Raw genomic sequence first — 22,733 nt, 5'->3', positions numbered from 1 at the left:
CCATGTACAGGGTGAGATAAAAAAACTGCAACAAAGTCAAATGCATTATTTTTAATTTTTTTTTAAATTTTATGAAATGAAAGCAAAAAATTTCGGAAATTACATCAAATCTTAGAATAAGTTTAGATTTGTTCGAATTGGTTACCTTCGGCACGAATTATGGCCTTCAAACGGCCAATGAAACCGTCACACGCTGGCCGAATGTTGCTCTGCGGTATTTTGGTCCATTGACCCGGCGAAGCGCTTGCTTCAGGTGATCAACACTTTGGTATTTTTTAGTGCCAACCTTGCATTCCAAAATACGGATTGGTATCCGGGGTTTTTGGTTGCCATTGTGCGCTGGAAATGAAGCGAGGAACCTCATTTTGTAACCATTCTTGCGTGACGCGTGCTGAGTGCGATGGTGCTGAGTCTTGTTGGAATATCCAAGATCTGCGGCCAAAATGTTTGCGTGCCCAAGGTTTTAGTACACCCTCCACAATATTTTTGAGATAACATTCGCCATTTATTCTGATGACTCGGTCGATTAGTAAGAGCGGAGAGCGATAATCGGCTGTTATGGCGGCCCACAGAAACACCATTGTCGGCGCTTGAGTTCTGGTGGCCCACCGAAGGTACACTTTTTTAGCTGACTTCTTTGGGAAGTAAACACGATCATTTTGTTTGTTTACAAACTGCGAATGTTGCGAATGACAACGAATGTTTTTTCATCCGAGAAAACCAAATTCGGTAGTTCACCACTTTCGGCCAAACGAAGCAACTCTTAAGCTCTTTTGAGTCTATTTTCTTTCTGTTGCGGTGTAAGTTATTGCAATTTTTGGAATTTTAATTGCTTTAACCCTTTTCATTATTTGCCGAATGGAATATTACGATATGTTCAGTTCACGAGCCATTTTTCGGCCACTGCGGTGCGGGTTTCGATCAAGTCACATCTTTACTTTTCGAACGATTTCTTCTGATGGTTCTGTTTTCTTTCGTCCACTTCCTTGTCGACGGGCTACGCTACCAGCATCACGGTAACGAGCACGAGACACAAACCATTTATTCACATTTAAATGCTAGAGTGCTCTAACAATAGCCATCTGGAGTGCTCCATCACTTGTGGTTTTCCATCACGAATAACTTTTTGTTCTGGAAAATTCTCACCAAAATGCTTTTGTATGCTTATAAACTATATAATGAGCTGTGACTGAAACAATTTTAACAGCTTGCGGACGAATGGCTTAGCAGTCTGAAGTTGGTTGCAGTTTTTTTTATCTCACCCTGTATATGAGAGGTTTATTCGAAGTTGTAGCTTTGCAATAACAAAATATGGCCTCTTAATAAGTAATTAATCCCTAATAATTGAAAATTTACAAGATTTACAGAAAGCTTGACTTATATTATTTATTGTTGGTCAGAATATCACATATTTGTCCCTGCCGACTAAAGCCTCTGTTCGCTTGTTTACATTGCAGACTTTCATCACGATTGTCTCATATAACTTAAATAAACGAAGGCACAAAAGCATATCCACTTTATTCCCAAAAGACCACCTCTGTGTAGGACACATGCTAACCACAATCATTGGATGGTGAGTGACCACAAAGGAAAGAAAAAACACAATTCTCATTGCAATATCCTCGTACTCATTGAGAAGGACTATATTACCATATCCTTTCCAAAATCTTATTTACAAATATATGCGACTGACTGTGTTCATTTTCCCTTCTTTTGCTTTGTAAGATTTGCCCAGAGGGTGTTCCAATTTCCATGGTATTGATCTTGTTCTGGCTTCATTTTCCACAATTTACCGTTTGTATTTACCTTTATAATGGCTCGTAACGGCATGTCGTTGGCAAAACGTTACCACTCCCAAACCATTTACTACCATCTCCCCCAAACACACACGCACGCACACAACAGTAAATTTCAATCAGCATACCAGGGGCTTCACTTCACTTGCTTGGTTTTTGTATGTCGTGTTCCGCTTCCACTAGTTCGACCGAAATGAATTGTTCATTCGGTTGTACAAGATTTCGATTAAATTCACATTTATTTTCATTATATTGAGTTGGGTTTTTTTCGATGGCACTTTATTTCAGTTTCTTTTGTCATGATTACATGCTCAACGAAGTAATTTTGGTATGTTTTCTTATTATTACCCGAGAGCACAATAGGGGCATCATCGGCATCCGAGTTGTTACGCGAATTTTTTGAGGTATACGTAACTATGGTTACTGTTAAATTCCATCCAATTTGTAGATTTTTGTGAAACTTGCATGGTGTGGACCCATGAATATGTATATACAACTGTATATAAAGAGGGTATATACAAGGTTTTACAACTAGAAATGTAATTTTAAATTACCCACCGAAATTTGAGAAGCAAAAATTGTAAAAAGTTCGGCAGGACTGAACATCCAATACCCTCCACCATTTATAAATAAAAGTAACAGGAATCAAAATTTGAATTTTAAAACCAATAAGGAAAAGTCAAAAGTCAGGTGGGACCGTCTACCCTACACCACTATGCATATTTAGTAAAGCTCCCGTAGCGAAAGAATTTATTTCAAATAGATCATACCACCTATCAACATTTAGAGCAGTTATAGTTTGCTATAGAGTATATATTGGAACCGAGTTCCACCAAATGGAAACCTACGTCCCCAAATTCACTGCATTTGTACTGATATAAGCCATTATTTTCCACAAACCTGAATCAGATTAAGGATATATATGGGAGCTATATGCAAATCTTGGTCGTTCTCGATAAAATTTGGCAGATTTATTTCCAAATTCTATAGAATATCATTGTTGTGGAGGGTATATTACGAATTGTAGGGACTTAAACACCAAATCGGATGAAACATGTGTATAGGAGCTATAGCTATATCTAAACCGATTTTCTCTGAACTCGATGTACTTGCTTCTAGAGTGAATTCGATCAGATGTGCCAAAATTCAGGTCATTTAGACTGATATTGGCCACTTGGTGCCAATTACCTCGAAATCGGTTAAGGATATATATGGGAGCTATATCTATATCAGAACAGATCTGGACAAAATTTGATACACTTATTTCAGAGCTCTGTCTGAAAGCTGTTACCAGGGATCATTGTTGTGGAATGCATATTACGCATGCGAGGGACTTTAGACCCCAAATCGCATGAAACATATATATGGGAGCTATAGCTTTATCTGAACTCTTTTACAATTTTGAAGTAATGATTTATAGGATAAATTCAGTCCATTTCGGGCTGATATTAGCCATTTGGTGCACAATAAACCTGATATCGGATAAAGATATATATGGGAACCTATATCCTAATCAGATCCGATCTCGATAAAATTTGATAGAGGTATTTTCGAGCTGTATCTGATGTACGGTACTAAATATCATTCTTGTTGAGTACATTTTACGCTTGTGAGGGACTTAAAACTCCAAATCGGATGAAACATATATATGAGAGCTATTTCTATATCTGAACCGATTTTCTCCAAATTTGATTTACTTGTTTCTATACTGAATTCTGTTAGGCTTGGTTGAAAAGAGGGGCGAAGCATACACTTAAGCAAATATAGGCCTATTGTGTGCTCTAGGCTAAGTAGTGGTTGAAAGAAGGCGGCAGTTTACAGTTGGTATAGACCACATATAACTTTACCTCCAGATATTTCAAATTTGGTATTTGTAGTTCGCTACAGGTACTGCCTCCTTGACTGAAAATTTCCTGTGCGAATCCACCCCTTCGTATAACAACCACAGCATGGTGCCTCAAAATGTTCGTTATATTGATAATTTCAGCTAAATTTTTCAACAGAATTATCTTTATCTTGACAATTTCCAATAAAAGGTTATATTTCTTCGTATAGCCCCCTTATAGCTGCATATCCTGATATTCGGTATATTTACGATTTAAGCGACCTTTTTTATCAGTATTATTTCAAATTTAGAAGTTGGGGTACAAAATTGGTATTATTTATATTTTGATTACTTAGCGGCATTATTAACCGAAATTATTTTAATTCTATAATATGGTGTTGACAATTGGTACTACGGAAATTAGTAAGGGACTAGAGCTTAGGGCTGGGCAGAAGCCTTCCTATTTTGATGGTCATCGGGTCATATTTAGTAGGTGAAATAGACAATAACATTCTTGTTAAATAAAAGTAAAATTTTCCATTAAACCGCGAATATTTTTAATCCCAGCGAAATCACAAATAGACGAACAGGTCAATTCTGACCGTTACGTAGATGCCGATAGTAAAAATATTGGATATATATAGCGGAATATATACAATGTGTATATACAATGGAAGGGGATGTTAGCTAGAATGCTTATATCTCAATAATGGTTGAACCGATTTTGATAAATTTTGTCAATTCTGAATGCCCTCATGGTATAATAGTACAAAATCTAAAAAATCGCATAGAAAGATCCTAATAATGAAGTTAATAAAGAATTTGTAGTATTTTGAGAAGACACGCCTGAGAAGAGAGTTATGGACATTGAAGAAGTCTAGCATTTTGGATGACCATTGGATAATATTTAGCTGCAAAATGGACCACAAATGTCCCTGGTAAAAAAACGAATGGTAATATCTGGGCAGTGCTCTATGAAATAACTTCAAAAGCGAAATCGTCCAAAATAGATTTGGACATAAGATAACTTTATATAGTAGTTTAGAGGGTATGGTATGGGTATGTGGTCGGCCCGCACGGCTATAGCCTTTGCTACTTGTTTTGAAACAGTTAGGTTTCGGATGAACGGATGATTTTGGAATTTCGAAATTTTGTATTGGAATCCCTGCTGGTGGTTGCTTTATTATAAAGACGTGGTTTTGGAAATAGTTACTACAAGTGCGCTAAAAGTACTAAACAGGAGTATGTTTGGTACAATTTGATATTGTGTGAAGAGATAGCTCGTGAATTGGTGTTAGGGTCGTTGTCCATGTGTAGTCTGGATATGGAGGTGATTTCGGAAATGTGTACTGAAGCACTGAATAGAACTATACTTGGTATTGCGTGAAGGTATAAAGATAAAATTCTGAAATTTGATATTTAGATTATTGATGATAACCGTTTTTGAGATTTCGCAATGGTTTGGAAATGCATCCTATATTTGTACGAAAAGTACTAAATTGTTCTAAATTTGGTGTAGGGTAAAGGGATTGGGCTGGAATCCTCAGATTCGATATTGATCTCTCTGTTGATATATAGAATTGAGATATAGAGGTGGTTTTGGAAATGTGTACTATAATTGTACGAAAAGTACACATGTCCAAAATGGAGATGTTTTTGGGATATGGGTAATATAACTGAATGAAAAATATTGTAAACAAATTGCCATTGGGTCTTAAGATAGAACTGGAATTTTGAAATTTAATATCGAGTCCATTGATGGAATATAATTTTAAGAGAAGCAAATGGCCTTAGCCTTTTTACGCAGAAAGTTTCCGATCCATGTTATCTTTCAATGAGTTAAAGACAATTATTCACCGAAATCATGTGATTTATCACCTTACGACTTCTTCCTTTAGGGCCACGTGAAAGATAGTGACTATGACAACAGCCCAGTGTCAATTCAATACCTCAAAAATAGAATATCGTACCACCATAGTACGTATTTCCTATACATCACTACTTCGTTTAACAGTATTTTGTACACCCATATTTTTTTTCTTTAAATACCAAAATAAGACTTCCTTCCTTCATTGATAGCTGATAATTTTTTGGTAAAACAATTTTGAATCGGAAGATCAGAACAAAGAGAAGAGGTTTTTCTATACCAAAAGTTTCAACAAAAATGTTTTCCATAATTGTTTTCAAAGTTCGCAGTATGTTTTGAATTTGAATATGGTAATGGCTTATGACAAACAATGCTTATGTAGGTCCACGTCGTATTGACCGCAATATAACGGCTATATTTGGTATTTTTAAAATTTTAACAGAACTTTTAAGTTTTTTTTTTTTTTTGAAAATTTCCAAATTCATTTCAAATGGTGGAGGTTATACTAAGTTCGACCCGGCCGAACTTACTGCTTTTTAAGTTATTCTTGGGTACTGAATATTTAATGTTGATCACTTTCTAAAATGTACTAATTATTTTATCCTTTCTCCATCTCTTTACAGAGCTCTGTTCTTGGTTCCGGTGGTATAATGTATATAAACGGTAGAATAGTTTCTGGTCCATTGGAATCACTGATAGATGTATTAGTACCCAAAAATATTAATGATTTAGATAAGGTAAGTAGAATAAAAATTGTTTAAACTTTATTAGTTCAATCGAATGAATTTTTTATTTATTACCATAGAAAATTGAAAAAAATATTGCAAATAAATTCAGGTTTTGCGCTTGCGAAAAAAATAGTACACAAACTTTCCTATACAAAACAAGAAAGCAAAGGCTAAAACACTACAATTTGCGGTAAAGTTTCTGCAGATGGGATCCAGAATCAATATATTCCACAAAACATGCAATCTATAAAAAACCTTCAGCGTTTGACGAAAATATGAAATTCTCCCTTTCGCAAATTGTTTTTCCATATTGAATATATTATTTTGATTTAATTTTTGAAATAATCTCACATATTCCTGCAAAAGTTTTTTATTGGCTTTTAACCAAAACCACGAGTTCATGCAAATCTGTCTCCGATATTTCGCTATATCCGTCAACAAAATCACCAACAATGAGAAGGCCGAATTTTTTCGTTGTCAGCAGTTTGTAAACAAACAAAAAGTTCGTGTTTACCCGTAGACCTTGAATACTCCAACAGGAATGCACTCAGCACGCGCCTCCCAAGAATGGTTACAAAATGAGGTTCCTCGCTTCATTTCCAGCGCACAATGACCACCAAAATCTCCGGTTACAAATCCGTTGGACTATTGTGTCTGGAGTGTTTTGGAAAGCAAGGTTGGCACTAAAAAATGTCAAAGTGTCGATCACCTCAAGCAAGCGCTTCGCCGGTTTTGGCCAAAAATACCGCAGAGCAACATTGGGGCAGCGTGTGATGGTTTCATTGGCCGTTTGAAGCCCATAATTCGTGCCAAAGGTGACCAATTCGAACAAATCTAAACTTATTTAAAAATTTTATGCTATTTCCGACATTTTTGCTTTCATTCAAAGAAATTTAAAAAAATGTAAAAATTGTGCACCAATATCCGTACAAATGACCTGTTTTTTGGGACACCTGACAAAATTCGGTCTACAAGCAAGAATATCAAATTTGGTGAAAATCGGTTCAGATTTAGCTTTAGCTCCTATTTATAAGTTTCATCCGATTTGTTGTTTCAGTCACTGTCATTCGTAAAATACATTCGACAACAATGATATTTGGTACCAGATATCTTAGTGAAGTCGGAAATACATCCGCCAAATTTTATCAAGTTCGGTTCAGATTTGGATATAGCTATATCTTCAACCGATTTCGGGTTAGTTGTGTAAATAATGGCTTATAGCAGCCGAAATGGAGTGAATTTCGGAACGTACGGTTTCATTTGGGAAATTCGGCGCCGATATATACATACTTTTATACCCTCCACCATGACTTTATCATTAAATATTCCCTAATACCCTAAATATTCGTCATAGACCATAATGTATGTATATTCATAATCAGCATAAAATTCTAAGTCGATTTAACGAGGTCCGTCTGTCTGCCTGTCTGTTGAAATCACGATACAGCCCACATTATTTGACGTAGAGCGTAAAAATTTAGCAGAATAATTTTTATTGTGTCTAGGATGGTTGGTATTGAAAATGAGATATAGCAGTCTACGTTTTGGTATAGTCCCCATATAACGGTACCTCCCGTCCGGGTCCTAGTTCGTGTGGTGAAACATTGTATGTATAGCTCCACGTTTTTGTATAGCCCCATTGAGCGGTACCTCCTGATATTCTGTATTTTGATAATTTTTGTCACATTTTCTAAAAATTGGTATTTGTGGGTCATAATTGGTTCTAAAGTTTTCATTACCCTAAGGTAGAAATGTAAAGTTTTTATACCCTACAACATTTTGTGTTGGGGGTATTATAAGTTTGATTCGGTCAAAAATTATGGAACACCTCGAAATATTGATTTCCCACATAGGAAAGTATATATGGATTTTCCTATCTCGCCGAGCTGAGTCGATCTAGCTATGTATGTCCGTCCGTATGACCGTCTGTCCATGTTAATTTGTAATCACTCTACAGGTCGCAATTATGGCCCGATTTTCAATGGAGGTGGTGATAAGGTCAGAATAGAACCCTATTTCTTGTGGAGATGATCGCACAATATTTAGGGGTCGAAATGGACCAAAAACTGAAAAATTTCTTGATTTTGCAGTTGCTCTACAGGTCGCAATTATGGACCAATCGACGCGGAAATTAGCATGGGGCTAAAGCTTCGGGCTGGGCAGAAGCCTTCCGATTTTGATGGACATCGTGTAATATTTAGTGGGTGAAAAAGACTATAACATTTTGTTAAATAAAAGTCAAATTTCCATTATACCGCGAATATTTTTAGTCCCGGCGAAATCATAAATAGACGAACAGGTCAATTCCGACCGTTACGTAGATGCCGATAGTAAATACATCGGATATGTATAGCGAAATATATACAATGTGTATATACAAAGGAAAGAGATGTTAGCTAGAATGCTTATATCTCAAGAATGGCTGGACCGATTTTGACAAATTTTGTCAATTCAGAATGCCCTCTTGACATAAAAATATAAAATCTACAAAAAATCGCATAAAAATAAGTCGAAAATGATCTTAATATAGATTTTGTAGTACTTTGTGACATTTTTTTATATTTTCATATTTTATCTCGCATGCAATTTTTTCAATTTGACTTATAATATTAAGGTGTACATTTTGTAATATTTTTCCACCTTACAACACAGGTTTGGGATATTATATACAGATTGCAATTATCGTCCGATCCTCATGAAAAGGGTAGGGTTAGGCTCAGAAGGGCTAGGCCTATTGTTTTCAAAGATGTCCGCAATATATTTAGGGGTTGAAATGGACCAACAACTAAAATGTTCCTGATTTTGCAGCCGTTATAAAGGTCATAAAGAGAGTTTAGGACAGCGTGTAGAATGGACCACTACTTTTGTCTGAAAAATACCAAAATTACTTACAGGCGATAGCCGAAATACACAAAATGCGAACTTCTGCCTTTTTATGCTGATTTCTTTGACGAATATAGCCAAATATCGTAGACAAGAAGATCATATAGAAGAGTCTAATTTTGGAGATACAGAGGAGCCTCTTGCTTTAGGAGATGATCGCAAAATACGACGGAGTGCGTAAATATTGGGCAAATGTCCCTGGTCAAAATGCTAAGGGTAATATCTGGGCAATGCTCCGTCACATTATTTCAAAAGCGAAATCTTCCAAAATGGATTTGGACATAAGGGGGCTTCTAACATATTGTAGTGTTGTAGTGCATCACATGGTCGGCCCCGCACGACTATAGCCTTTGCTTACTTGTTATACCCTCCACCTTGGAAAGGAGGGTATATTAACTTTGTCATTCCGTTTGTAACATCCTTAAATATTCGTCTTAGACCCCATAAAGTATATATATTCATAATCAGCATAAAATTCTAAGTCGATTTAACGATGTCCGGCTGTCTGTTTGTCTGTTGAAATCACGATACAGCCCACATTATTTGACGTAGAGGGCCAAAATTTAGCAAAGCTATTTGCATTGTGTCTAGGATGGTTGGTATTGAAAATGAGATATATCGGTCCACGTTCTGGTATAGTCCCCATGTAACGGTACCTTCCGATATTCGGTATTTTGATGATTTATGCCACATTTTTTTCACGGATTTGTCTTAAAATTGGTATTTGTAGGTCATAACGGGTCCCTGAGCGTGTGGCAAAACATTGCATGTATAGGTCCACGTTGTGGTATAGCCCCCATATAAAGGTACCTCCCGATATTCGGTATTTTAGTTTTTTTTGCCACATTTTTTCACGGATTTGTCTAAAAATTGGTATATGTGGGTCATAACGGTTTTCAGCTCCGGTGGCGAAACATTGCATGTATGGGCCCATGATTTGGTATAGCCCCCATATAACGGTACCTCCCGATATTCGGTATTTTGATGGTTTTTGCCACATTTGTTCACTGATTTGTCTAAAAATTGGTATTTGTGGGTCATAATGGGTCCCTGAGCGTGTGGCAAAACATTGCATGTGTAGGTTCACGTTTTGGTAAAGCCCCCTTATAACGGTACCTCCCGATATTCGGTAATTGGATGATTTTTGCCACATTTTTTCACGGATTTGTCTGAAAATTGGTATTTGTTGGTCATAATGGGTTCCAGCTTCGGTGGCGAAACATTGCATGCATGGGTCCATGATTTGATATAGCCCCCATATAACGGTACCTCCCGATATTCGGTATTTTGATGGTTTTTGCCACATTTTTTTACTGATATGTATTTGTGGGTCATAATGGGTTCTAGTTCGTGTGGCAAAACATTGTAATTATAGGTCCAACTTTTGGTGTAGCCCCCATATAACGGTACCTCCCGATATTCGGAATTTTAATGGTTTTTGCCACATTTCTTCTAATGTTTCTTTTACCCTAAGGTGGAGGGTATTAAAAGTTTGGCCCGGCCGAACTTAATGTTTTTTTACTTGTTTTTTACTTGTTTTGGTGTAAGTGATATCATGTACTCTATAGCAATGTTATTTTAAATATCTCCGTCGAATTTAGTGAAAATCGATTCAGAATTAGATATGCCTACCATATATTAGTTCCCCCTGACTGCTCTAAAGCCAAATGTTGATAGGTGGTATGATCTACCTTAAATAAATTCTTTTGTTACGGAAGCTCTACGACTTTTAACTTTTCCTTACTGGTTACATGCATGTAATTTCGTGGTGCTGTGACTTTTGGCATCAGATGTCTACGGTTGATATTAAATTTGCTATGCTTCACTCAAAAGTGATGGTTCATTCTATTGCTGAATATTATTCGAAAATAGCCTACAATTTGGGACTTCTTCTCTGAGCTTGTAACCTCTTACGTGCCTTCCGAAACTTTACTATACTTTAAATGAAATAAAGAATACAAACAATTTAATGATTATTGCTCCATAAACAATTCAAGTCAAGTATGTATTTCAATTAAAATATATTAAATGTTAACTTCCATATATTCCACAAAATTGCAATTGTTTTCAGAATTCACTCGGAAATTACAATGAATTTCCTCACAAAATAAAAATGTATACACACACACACGCAAACTTACTTGCCCATATATAAATGAACAAATAATTCATTTTGGGAAATGTTGTCATAAAGTGATTACTACTTGTCAGAGAGTAAAAAAGAGAACTACAACAAAAATGATTTTGTGTATAAAATTGTAAAAATTCACTTTGCATATGCGTGCAATCATTATTCAAGGTAAATGCAAACATGTTTCATTACACAGCACACATACACACGCAGAAACACACATTTTTGCAGAAAATGACATCGACAATCACCCGTCAGCAATCTGCAACAATCACAACACTTGCACTACAATTGCACATTCCTTCCTTCAATCCTGGCCACAGGCGTGATTTTCGTTGTTGATGTGCTACCGTTGCTGCCATTGCTCGCTCGCTTGGATGTTGTAACGTTAAACTACAAAACTTTTCATGGCTTGCACTCCCCGCCCCCAACTCTACAAATATTACTCTTCCACTCAGCTCATTATACCCTACACCACATAGTGGTAAGGGTATTATGTCTTTGTGCATTTGTCTGTAACATGGAGAAGGAAACGAGATAGACCCATAGTTACTTTTGAGAACCTTCATAGAATCACTTTCTGAGTCGATTTATGCATGTCCGTCCGTCTGTCCGTCCGTCCGTCCGTCCGTCCGTCCGTCTGTCCATGTATTCTTGTGAACAAAATGCAGTTCGCATTTATTATCCGATTGAGATGAAATTTTCCAAACAATATTTTTTTGGCCCAAGGACGAACCCTATTGAAATTAGTAAGAATCGGATCAAATTTAGATATAGCTCCCATATATATCTTCATCCGATTTCGGGTTAAATGTGCACCAAATATCCACTATCAGTCCAAATTACCTGAATTTTGGTTCAGATATAGCTATAGCTCCCATATATATCTTTCATCCGATTTGATCTTTAAGTTCCTCACATTCCTACTATGCACTCCACAACCGTGATATTTGGTACCAGGTATTAGATGGAGCACAGAAATAGCTGTTTTAAATTTTATTGAAATCGGTTCAGATTTGGATATAGCTCCCATATATATCTTCATCCGATTTCGGGTTAATTGACCACCAAATGACCAATATCAGCCCAAATGGCCCGAATTTTGGCACATGTGACCGAGATTAGCCTTAAAGCAAATACAACAAATTTGGAAAAAATCGGTTCAGAAACAGCTATAGCTCCCATATATATCTTCATCCGATTTCGGGTTAAATGTGCACCAAATGTCCACTATCAGTCCAAATTACCTGAATTTTGGCACACCCAACCGAGTTCGGCCTAGAAGCAAGTATATCAAATTTGGAGAAAATCGGTTCAGATATAGCTATAGCTCCCATATATATCTTTCATCCGATTTGGTGTTTAAGCCTCTCACATTCGTAATATGCACTCCACAAGAATGATATTTGTTACCAGATATAAGATGCAGCCCAGAAATAGATGTTTGTAATTTTATCGAAATCGGTTCAGATTTGGATATAGCTCCCATATATATCTTCATCCGATTTCGGGTTAATTGTGCACCAAATGGCCGATATAAGTCCAAATGGACTGAAAGGGTACATCGGACCAAATTCAGCCTAGAAGCAAGTATATCAAATTTAGTGAAAATCGGTTCAGATATAAATATAGCAACCATATATATGTTTCATCCGATTTAGAATTTTAGTCCCATACATTCGTAATATTCACTCCACAACCGTGATATTTGGTACCAGGTATTAGATGGAGCACAGGAATAGCTGTTTTAAATTTTATCGAAATCGGTTCAGATTTTGATATAGTTCTCATATATATCTTCATCCGATTTCGGGTTAAATGTGCACAAAATGGTCAATATCAGCCCAAATCACCAGTCTAGAAGAAGAAGAATACGTAAAATTTGGAGAAACCCGGTTCAGAGATAGCTATAGTTCGTAAAATGCACGATAGAATTAGATAGATTTTGATTTTGTACCAAATATCTCATAGAGCTCTGAAATGCCCTGTATAAACCTTTTTACGAGAGCTCTACTAAATATGCATGTGGTGTGGGGTATCATATAGTCGGCCCCGCCCGACTTTTGAGCTTTCCTTACTGGTTTTTTAACAGATTTTTCCTTTCACCCGTGTGTGTGTGTGTAAGTTTTGGCCATAACACAATAGGGAAATAAGAACATGACGGAAAAAAAGGCACATTGTCATCAACATCAGCAGCAACAGCTGCATCATCATCATCATAGTCCTCTTCGTCGTCATCGTCATCTTTATCCTCGGCCTAGCATATGCATATCCTTAGGGGAGGTACAAGCAAATACGAGATTGTAACAACAATTTTTAATTAAAATTTTATGTAAATTAAAGGAAGCACAACACATTGTTATACAGTTTGGTTGTAGTGAACCGAACAACAACAACATCCCGAAAACAAAAGAAAACATATTTCCGAAAAAAAATATCTAAATTATATCAAAAACACAACTACTCATGTTGAAGTTCTGCAAAGTTTACTTTTTTCCAACATTGCAATGGAAAAACTCTTGATACTTATTAGTGCGAGAAACTTCGCCTGGAAGAATTCTGCTTCAAATTTTGAGTATAAGTAAAAATGTTTACAGATTTTGCAGTAGAATGATGCCGAATTTAAAAAGCTATTTAATTTTATTACAAATTTAATAAAGTTATTGTAATGACCAAAACAGTTTATAAATTTGAAAATTTCACTTGGAACTGGAGATAAGGCATCAGAATCGGAGGTCCCCAAAAAAAATTTAGATTTTGAATGCATATCTATTGATCGATTATAGATAAAGTCTTCAAATATGCAATGTGTAACGGAATTTGCCACAAAAATAAATTTGCCAAATTATCTCATACATATATTCCACAGATTTCACATATTTGCATGTCCGATTCCAATGAAATTTTGAATAAGGAACGAGATTCTGTACATAAAGAGAATACTGGGATGTGTGAAATTTGAAAAGAATCGGATTCTCAATTCGAAATTCTATCATCGTTTTTGTTATTCAAAATTTTGACCTTTTTTGGGGGAGGTACCAGAAGGGGTGGTCGGATATATTCTATCTTCATATCAGATCTTCTGTTGATAAAAATATTGGGATATACCATAGGGTAAGTGTATCAGTAATCGGCACTTTTAGGCTTTTCAATATTTCAATTTTTCGACATTCTGACTGAAATCTTTCAATTGCAGAAAAATAAAGTTGTTCAGATTCCATATTTTGTTTAGATTTCAAAATAATAAAAAACAATTGAACTTGTTTCTATTAAATTGGCAAAATTTGCAATTTTACAAAATAGTAGTTTTTTGCCAGTAGTCGGCACCATTTTCCAATGCTCGGCATGCCCATTTGCCAGTAGTCGGCATATGCAATTCTTACATTTGGAATTTGCGAATTGATCTTTTTTCTTTAGATAACCAACATTTTTTTAAATGCCTCCGCTATCTAAAACGTCAAATAGCTGATTTAAAAAACCTACTTAATTAATCGGCATTAAATAATATAAGAGAAAAATGCTTGATTATGTATGTTTTTTAAGTTACAAATTGATCTTTAGACTGTTATATACTATTATAAAATATTTCTGATTCCAAAAGTATTAAATTTAATTTACTTAAATCGATTATTAAGTTGACGCCACCAATAATTTTTTCTTTACAAACAAGCACTATCGCACGCGTTGGAAGACACTCACTGACGAAACCCGCTATTCTCTCGTAATAAATGATCGGATGTCATTGTTTTTTTACAGAAAGAGAGCAGAGAACACTGTCGACGTTTTTTGCAATTATTTCATTATTTTGGTCAATTCCATTTTTAATTATTTAAGTTTAAATTTCAAAACCGCGGGCTACTGGGACATGCCGAAGTTAGGCGCACTTACCCTATTTGAAAAGAATCGGTTGCTCATTCCCCGTTTTTTGAGCTTCATGGTTATTCTAAATTTTGAACCGTTATGGCGGAGGTACCAGAAGGGGTGGTCCGATGTATTCCATCTTCTTACCAGATCTTCTGTTGGAAACTTTTTAAAATGATTCAAAGTTTTGACCCTTTGTAGGGGAGGTACTTGATGGAGAGGACCAATATTACCCATTTTCGAACCTGACATAGAACTAATAACTACATTAGAATTTGTAAAATTTTGATAATCCTATCTTGTTCTATAAGGCCAAAGTGTTCCTCATCGAAATAACGTTTTTAGATCCTATGTCTATTTGGACCAAATCCGTTTTAGGACATTTGGAGTCGATCTGGCGATGTTCGTCCGTCTGTCTCGAAGGGAGTATCCGATTTGATCTAAACATAGTACATCGTAGTATTATTGTCAAAATTAGATCGTCCCCCCAAAAGGGTCAAATTTTGTCTTCAATTTTTGCACATCACAATATTTTTATCAATCCAATGTCTGCTGAGAAGATGGGAAATATTGGTTCACTCCTTCTGGTACCTCTCCCATAAAGGGTCAACATTTTGAATATCCACGAAGCTCATAAAACGAAAAATTAACATTCGATTCCATTCAGACTTGGTACATATCAATATTTGCATAAACACAAGATCTATTATAAAGATGGTTGAGATCGGACCATTTCATCAAAGAAAACGAGACCCTCTTAAAGTTTCACACATCAAATATTTTTGCTGTCACAAGATCAGCTGCGAGAATGATATATATGTATATTACGGATGTGAGGGATATAAATACCAAATCGGATGAAACATATATATGGAAGCTATAGCTATGTCTGAATCGATTTTCACCAAATTTAATGTACTTTCTTCTAGACTGAACTCGGTCGTATATGCCAACATTCAAATGCACAATTAACCTGAAATCGGTTGAGGATATATATGGGAGCTACATCCAAATCTGAACCTATCTTGACAAAATTTGATACATTTATTTCAGAGCTGTATCTGATGTCCGGTACCTAATACACATTCTTATGGAGTGCATATTAAGCATGTGAGGGACTTAAGACCCCAACTCGGATGAAACATATGTATGGGAGCTATAGCTATATCTAAACCGATTTCCCCCAAATTTGAAGTACTTTCTTCTAGACTGAAATCTGTGGAATGTACCAAAGTACAGGTCATTTGGACTTATGTTAGACATTTGCTGCACAATTAACCCGAAATCGGTAGAAGATATATGGGAGCTATATCTAAATCTTATCCGACTATCACCAATTTCAATAGGGTTCGTTATTGGGCCAAACAAATATTGTTTGAAATTTTCATCTTTATCGGATAATAAATGCGACCTGCATTTTGTTCACAAGAATACATGGACGGACGGACTGACATTCATAAATCGACTCAGAAAGTGATTCTATGAATATCCTCAAAAGTAACTGTAGACCTATTTCGCTTCCTTCTCCATGTTAAAAACCAATGCACAAATACTTAATACTAAGGACCAAGAAGACTCATTTTTTGGCTCGCTTGTTGGTTAAAAATTACAACAAAAACATTCCTCATATTTATATCCTACACCACAAGGTGGTCAGGGTATTATGTCTTTGAGCATTTGTTTGTAACAGGCTATATGAAACGAGATAGACCCATAGTTCCTTTTGATGATCTGCATAGAATCACATTCTGAGTCGATTTATGCATGTCCGTCCGTCTGTCCGTAAGTCTGTCTGTCTGTCTGTCCGTTCGTCGGTCCATGTATTTTTATAAACAAAGTACAATTCGCATTTATTGCCCTATCCAGATGAAATTTTGCACAAATCATTTGTTTGGCCCAAGGACGAACCCTATTGAAATTGGAGATAGTCGGCAAAAATTTAGATATAGCTCCCATATATATCTTCGTCCGATTTGCCTTTTATTGTGCACCAAACGTATAATATCAGCCCGAATAATATGGAGTTTTGCACATACAACCAAATTAGGCCTGAAAATAAGTATGCCAAATTTCATCGAAATCGTTTCAGATATAGCTGTAGCTCCCATATATATGGTTCATCCGAGTCGTTAGTTTTGTCCTCCGCAGCCGTAATATGCACTCTGTAACAACAATATTTGGGGAAATATATCAAATACAGCTCAGAAATACATTTGCTAAATTTTATAGAGATCGGTTCAGATTTGGATATAGCATCCCATATATAACTTCGTCCGATTTACCTTTTATTGTGCGCCAAACTTCTAATATTTGTCCAAATGGGATGGAATTGGACACTTACGACCGAATTTAGTCTGAAAGCTAGTATGTCAAATTTGGTGACGATCGGATCAGATATAGCTATAGCTCTCATATGTACTGTTCATCCGATTTGTTATATTTGTTACCCACAGCCGTAATATGCACTCCGTAACAACGATATTCAGGGAAATATATCAAATACAGCTCAGAAATACCTTTGCCAAATTTTATCGAAATTTGTTCCTATTTGGATATAGCTCCCATATATATCTTTATCCGATTTCAAATTAATTGTGCACCAAATGGACAATACAAGTCCGATTTTAAAATATACAAAAAAATTAGTCCTTTGAACTTTATAATTATAATAATAGCGTGCATAATTGAATTCTCCCATAAAAATCTTTTAATTGTTATGCCGAGCTCTACTAGATTAGCAAAGTGGTGTAGGGTGTCATAAAGTCGGCCCCGCTCGACTTTAAGACTTTCTTTACTAGTCTTATTTCCAAAAAATTGCTGAGGAAAGTTTGTACCTAAATTGCACGAATTTCGGAGAATCTTAATCCGAAAATGTTCAAAAGTGTGGTAGACGGGTGAACTTACCTCTCTAGTTGCACAGTCTTATTAGTTGCAAAGAACAAGCCTATGCTCTTGTATACGGTAATGGACTCATAGATGGAATGAAAAAACATTTATCTTACTCTACACACATTAATTATTTTCTTCTTAAAAAATACCCTTTAAAATAATAACTAAATAATAAATGAATTTTCAACCAATATTCCATGCAAGAGAATGAGATCAAACCATAAAATATGTAAAGCGAAAACTAAGAAGAAAATATCTATCTGGGTAATTGTGTAAAAACCGGAGATAAATTATTAGAATGCCTGTGGTTGAGCACGGCATACACAGACACTTTCACACACTTAGCCATCGAACGCGGAGTTCAAATAAAGAAAAGGAAAAATTAATTAGTCGCACATTAGTAGCTTTTCTTTTTTTCCTTTCGCATAGAATTTTTGCCAAGAAAAAAAGATGAAATGATGAAATACGAACTGCTACTTGAATTCGAAGGACCTTTTTTTTGTTGGTACACAACTTAGTGCCAAATGTCCAGTTTATTATGAACGAATTTCCTTTTGGTATTTGTGCTATATTCCCTTGTGAGTGCCAAAGGCAAAGAGAGAAACTCTTTGCAAAGGAACTCAAAGTTGTTGCCAATTTTTGGGTGGATATGAAGGAACGACCACAAATAAAGTAAACGAAGGCAAGCAAGCAAGTGTTGCCAGTAATTACCACAAAAACGCCCCATTGATGTAATGCCAACCTAGAACGCCCTTTTCCTTCACTCCATTCCATTCGTCCATTGTTATGTGTATGTATATGTATGTATGTGACCCTTGCTAAGTAACTGCAATGATGGTAGTGTAAACGTCGTCGTGCCCAAACACTAATGTGCCGGGCTAATTTCCTCGTTGACCAAATGACCTTCATTTAAGCCTTAATGGCCACACAAGCGGTGGTGCATGGCATAAAGACAATAGCCTAATAAGAACACAGTTCATATAGTGTTAATAATTAATTTGCTGTATTATGTTAATAAACAAGCTTAAGGTTTAGGCAAAATGAGCATGGTTTGTCTTAACTATGGGAAGCTCTCCATGTTGCTGTGAATTACATGCCATGAATATAATGTTTACTCTTGGCATAGTTTTCCTATCGAAATGTGTAAACGAAGCTAATCGTGAGGAATTTTGGGAGGGAAATTAATTTTAATCGCATCAATATTTTACATGTGCGAACTTATATCATACATGTGGGATATATTATATCATAAGTTACAGTCACAGACAAAAATATTATGATGTTGATGGAACAACATTGGCAATACGGTTTCAACCAAAATGTACATATGAACTCAAAACCTTTTAATGGTAATCGCATAGAATATTAAATTTATGTTAACTATTATTCAGATTGATTATAATAACATTTAATGATGACACCTCAATAGTTCACACTTCATTTGAGACGATACAAAAAGAAGGTGGCTGAATTTTATTTACTTTTATTCTCCTCTTAATTTCAAAAGCCTGGTGACATAAAATGTTACTGTCAGCATTAATTAATCAGAGATTTTCTAAAGAAAATATTACTATTTTGCTATTTCGTGTATTAAGGCTAATCACTCTTGGAAAAAAATCTCAATAAACAACTCCTTACGATTTGTGGTATTTCATAAAGGGTATAAATGTCTATTTATTACCTGATGGAGAGACTAAATGTTCCGTGCCGACCAAACATAATTTATTCATTAGAATCACTGTGGCCTGTTTTTCTTAGTCAATCGATTAGCTTATTTTACTTACAATTGAGAAAGAAATCTAAACCGTTTTTCGGTAAATCCAAACCGTTTTTCGGTAGAATCGACAAATCCAAAAAAGTATTGTAAACATTGTGAGCTGATTGAAGTGTGACTAAAAATAGGGTCGAAGTCTGGGGGTGACAAATTTCTTTTGGAGAAGAAAGGCCTTGGCGAGTATGACAAGGAGATCGCTTTATTTATCTGTTCAAATCGATCAGATATTTTTTGGCATAACTCGATTATTTCTTAAGGTAAGGTCACATTGGGCAAATATTTGACGAAAAGTGTCAAATATTTCTTTGTCACAATCTGACCAACAAATATTATTTGACGGCAAATACAAAAACAGCTGATTTTGGGAAAACAAAATAATTGGCCAGGAAACAAAAATTTGACCAGTGTGTCCATAATGTGAACACATATGATCAATTATTTTCCTCATTTTTTGTCAAACATTTATTTGACGTTGCAAATGTTTTGTAAGGTCAAACAAGGAAAAATATCAGTTTAAAACATTGGGCAGCATTTTGCTTTAAGAACAGGAGCATTTGTAGCATGATTTTTAATGAATAGAAAAACAAACGAATGCAATAACTGGTTTTGTTTATTTGATATTTTTGAATTAACTGAATTTGAATGTTTAGTAAAAAATGTTTATATTTGGTCTGTTCCAGAACTGCGAGAGATTAATACGATAACAGATTTTCCCTTTATTATATCGAAGAAAATTGCGAAACTAGTAGATTCTTGCAGGTTCTGGAACAGGATATGGGTAGATGCATCAACGCTTGAAACAATGATATGTCAAAAATTTTGAAATGTTTTGACAAAAATAAGTAGATTTTTATGTTGTCCTATACAACGAAAAATCGGAGTTTGCAATGATATATATTTTTCAACAGTTTTTACAAATTTCAATAATATTTCATTCATTATTTTCAATTCCAAAATTGTTTTAACAGTTCATTGTCCCAGCAGCTATGTCGATGTGACTACCTGTAATCTTCTACCATGATACAAACAAAAATGCAAAAAAAAATTGTTCTGACAAGGAATCTATTCCACAACAGCTGTTCTTTTGCTTCCCTTCTCCAAATAAATTATACCCGAAACTACATTTTCTTTATGTCTCTCTTTCACTCTCTCTGTCTATTTCTCTCGGCCAAATAAACTTATGTTTCCTCACAGTTTGATCAAACAATTTAATGGGAAAATATATTTTACGAATGTGAACATGTGTCAATCATGTTTCCCATAGCACTGTTTGACGCTGTTTGGTGACTGTTTGAACAAACAAAATCTGTCAAATATTTGACTGTAATGTGAACATCGAATCAACTCTGTATGAATTTCACATTTGTTCAGTCAAATATGGGAAAAAAAATTTCGATCAAATATTTGCCCAGTGTGACCGTACCTTTAGTCCTGTTGTTCTTCTTTTCTTGAACTGGGAAAATTGCAATAAGAGAATGAACTTCATACTCCATTTCAAGTCATTTTTTAGGAAGCCCATTGGTATGGTTTCAATGCGTTTCTTAAAATGGGTTTCTTAAAAAATGACTTTAAATGGAATATAAACTTCGCTTTATTCAACAGATAAATAAAGCGATCTCAAGATCCTTATCATACTAGCCAAGTCTTTTCTGTTCCAAAAAAAAAAAAAAAATAAAATAAAATAAAAAATAAAAAAATTGTCACCCCCAGACTTCGACTCTATTTTTAGTCACACTTCAATCAGCTCACAATGCTACATCAGCCTAAGACAATATTTTCTATATTAAAATAAAAAGCAAGTAAATAAGTATCGGTCGGTTTTGCCGACAGATGTATACCCTCAGCCAATGTTCGATTAATTAAAAATATTCTGGCTTCTGTTATGATTATTCAAATTTTTATGCAGTTGGTTCCGAAGGAATTGGCCAATATTGGCCATTTCGTATCGGACCTAAATAAATATGATATAAATATTGCGACGTGCTAGGTTTGGACTGTGTTGTGTTAATGGAAATTTTGGGATGTACCAAGTCTTAAATAGAATCGGATGTCAATTTCGCTTTTTATGAGCTTCAAGGGTATTCAAAATTTTGAGCCTTTGTGGGGGAGTTACCAGAAGGAGTGGACCGATATATCCCATCTTCACAACGGATCTATTGTTAGTGGAAATAATGGGATTTGTGAAATATAAAGAGAACCTGATGCTTATTTCGGATTTTATAAACGTTTTGGTTATTCAAAACTTTGACCCTTTGAGGGGAAAGTAGCAGAAGGAATGGTCCGTTTTTTGACAGATCCCGTGTTGATAGAAATATTTACATGTGAAAAGTCTAAATGGAATTCGATGTTAATTTCGCGTTTTGTGAGCTTATTGGACATTCAAAATTTCGACCTTTTGTGGGGAGGTACCAGAATCCTATTCTTACATCACATTTTATAAGACTTATAATTATTCAAAATGTTGACCCCTTGTGGGGGTGGTACAAGAAGAAATGGACCGATATTGTCCATTTCTGCACCAGATCTATCACTGACTCAAATATTAGGATTTGAAAAGTTGGAGCAAAATAGGATTATATTTTTTGAAAATATCGACCTTTTGTGGGGGGTGGGGGGTACCAGAAGGAGTGGACCGATAATGCCCATCTCCGAACTCGATCTAAGTTTGACAAAAATATTACGATGTACGAAGTTTGATTCAAATCGGATACTCCCTTCGAGAGTTATCGTGCGCACCAGCCAGCCAGACAGACAGACGGACGGGCGGACGGACATTGTCCCCAATTGTCCTGAAACAGATTTGGTCCAAAGAGACCTAGGGTCTAAAACCGTTGTTTCGACTAGGCACGTATTGGCCGTATCAAATGATATATACCCTCTGTAGCCATATGGCTGAGGGTATAACAAGTTAAAAACAGGTAAAGAAAGGTCAAAAGTCGGGAGGCCGTCAAAATGATACCCTACACTACTAGGCACATT

General features: G+C 35.6%; 1 protein-coding gene across 1 annotated transcript in view; it reads left to right on the top strand.

Moving 5' to 3' along the window:
* LOC101891098 (uncharacterized) overlaps positions 1-22,733 on the top strand; it is a 185,693-nt gene that overhangs the window by 12,460 nt on the left and 150,500 nt on the right. Inside the window, exon 3 of the mRNA XM_020039913.2 lies at positions 6,112-6,225. Coding sequence (XP_019895472.1) covers positions 6,112-6,225 — 114 coding nt within the window. The remainder of the gene's footprint in view (positions 1-6,111; positions 6,226-22,733) is intronic.

Source organism: Musca domestica, unplaced genomic scaffold (assembly GCF_030504385.1).
Source record: "Musca domestica strain aabys unplaced genomic scaffold, Musca_domestica.polishedcontigs.V.1.1 11, whole genome shotgun sequence".
NCBI lineage: Eukaryota > Metazoa > Arthropoda > Insecta > Diptera > Muscidae > Musca > Musca domestica.
Note: the sequence above shows the minus strand (reverse complement) of the source record. Positions and strands in the feature narration are given on the sequence as shown.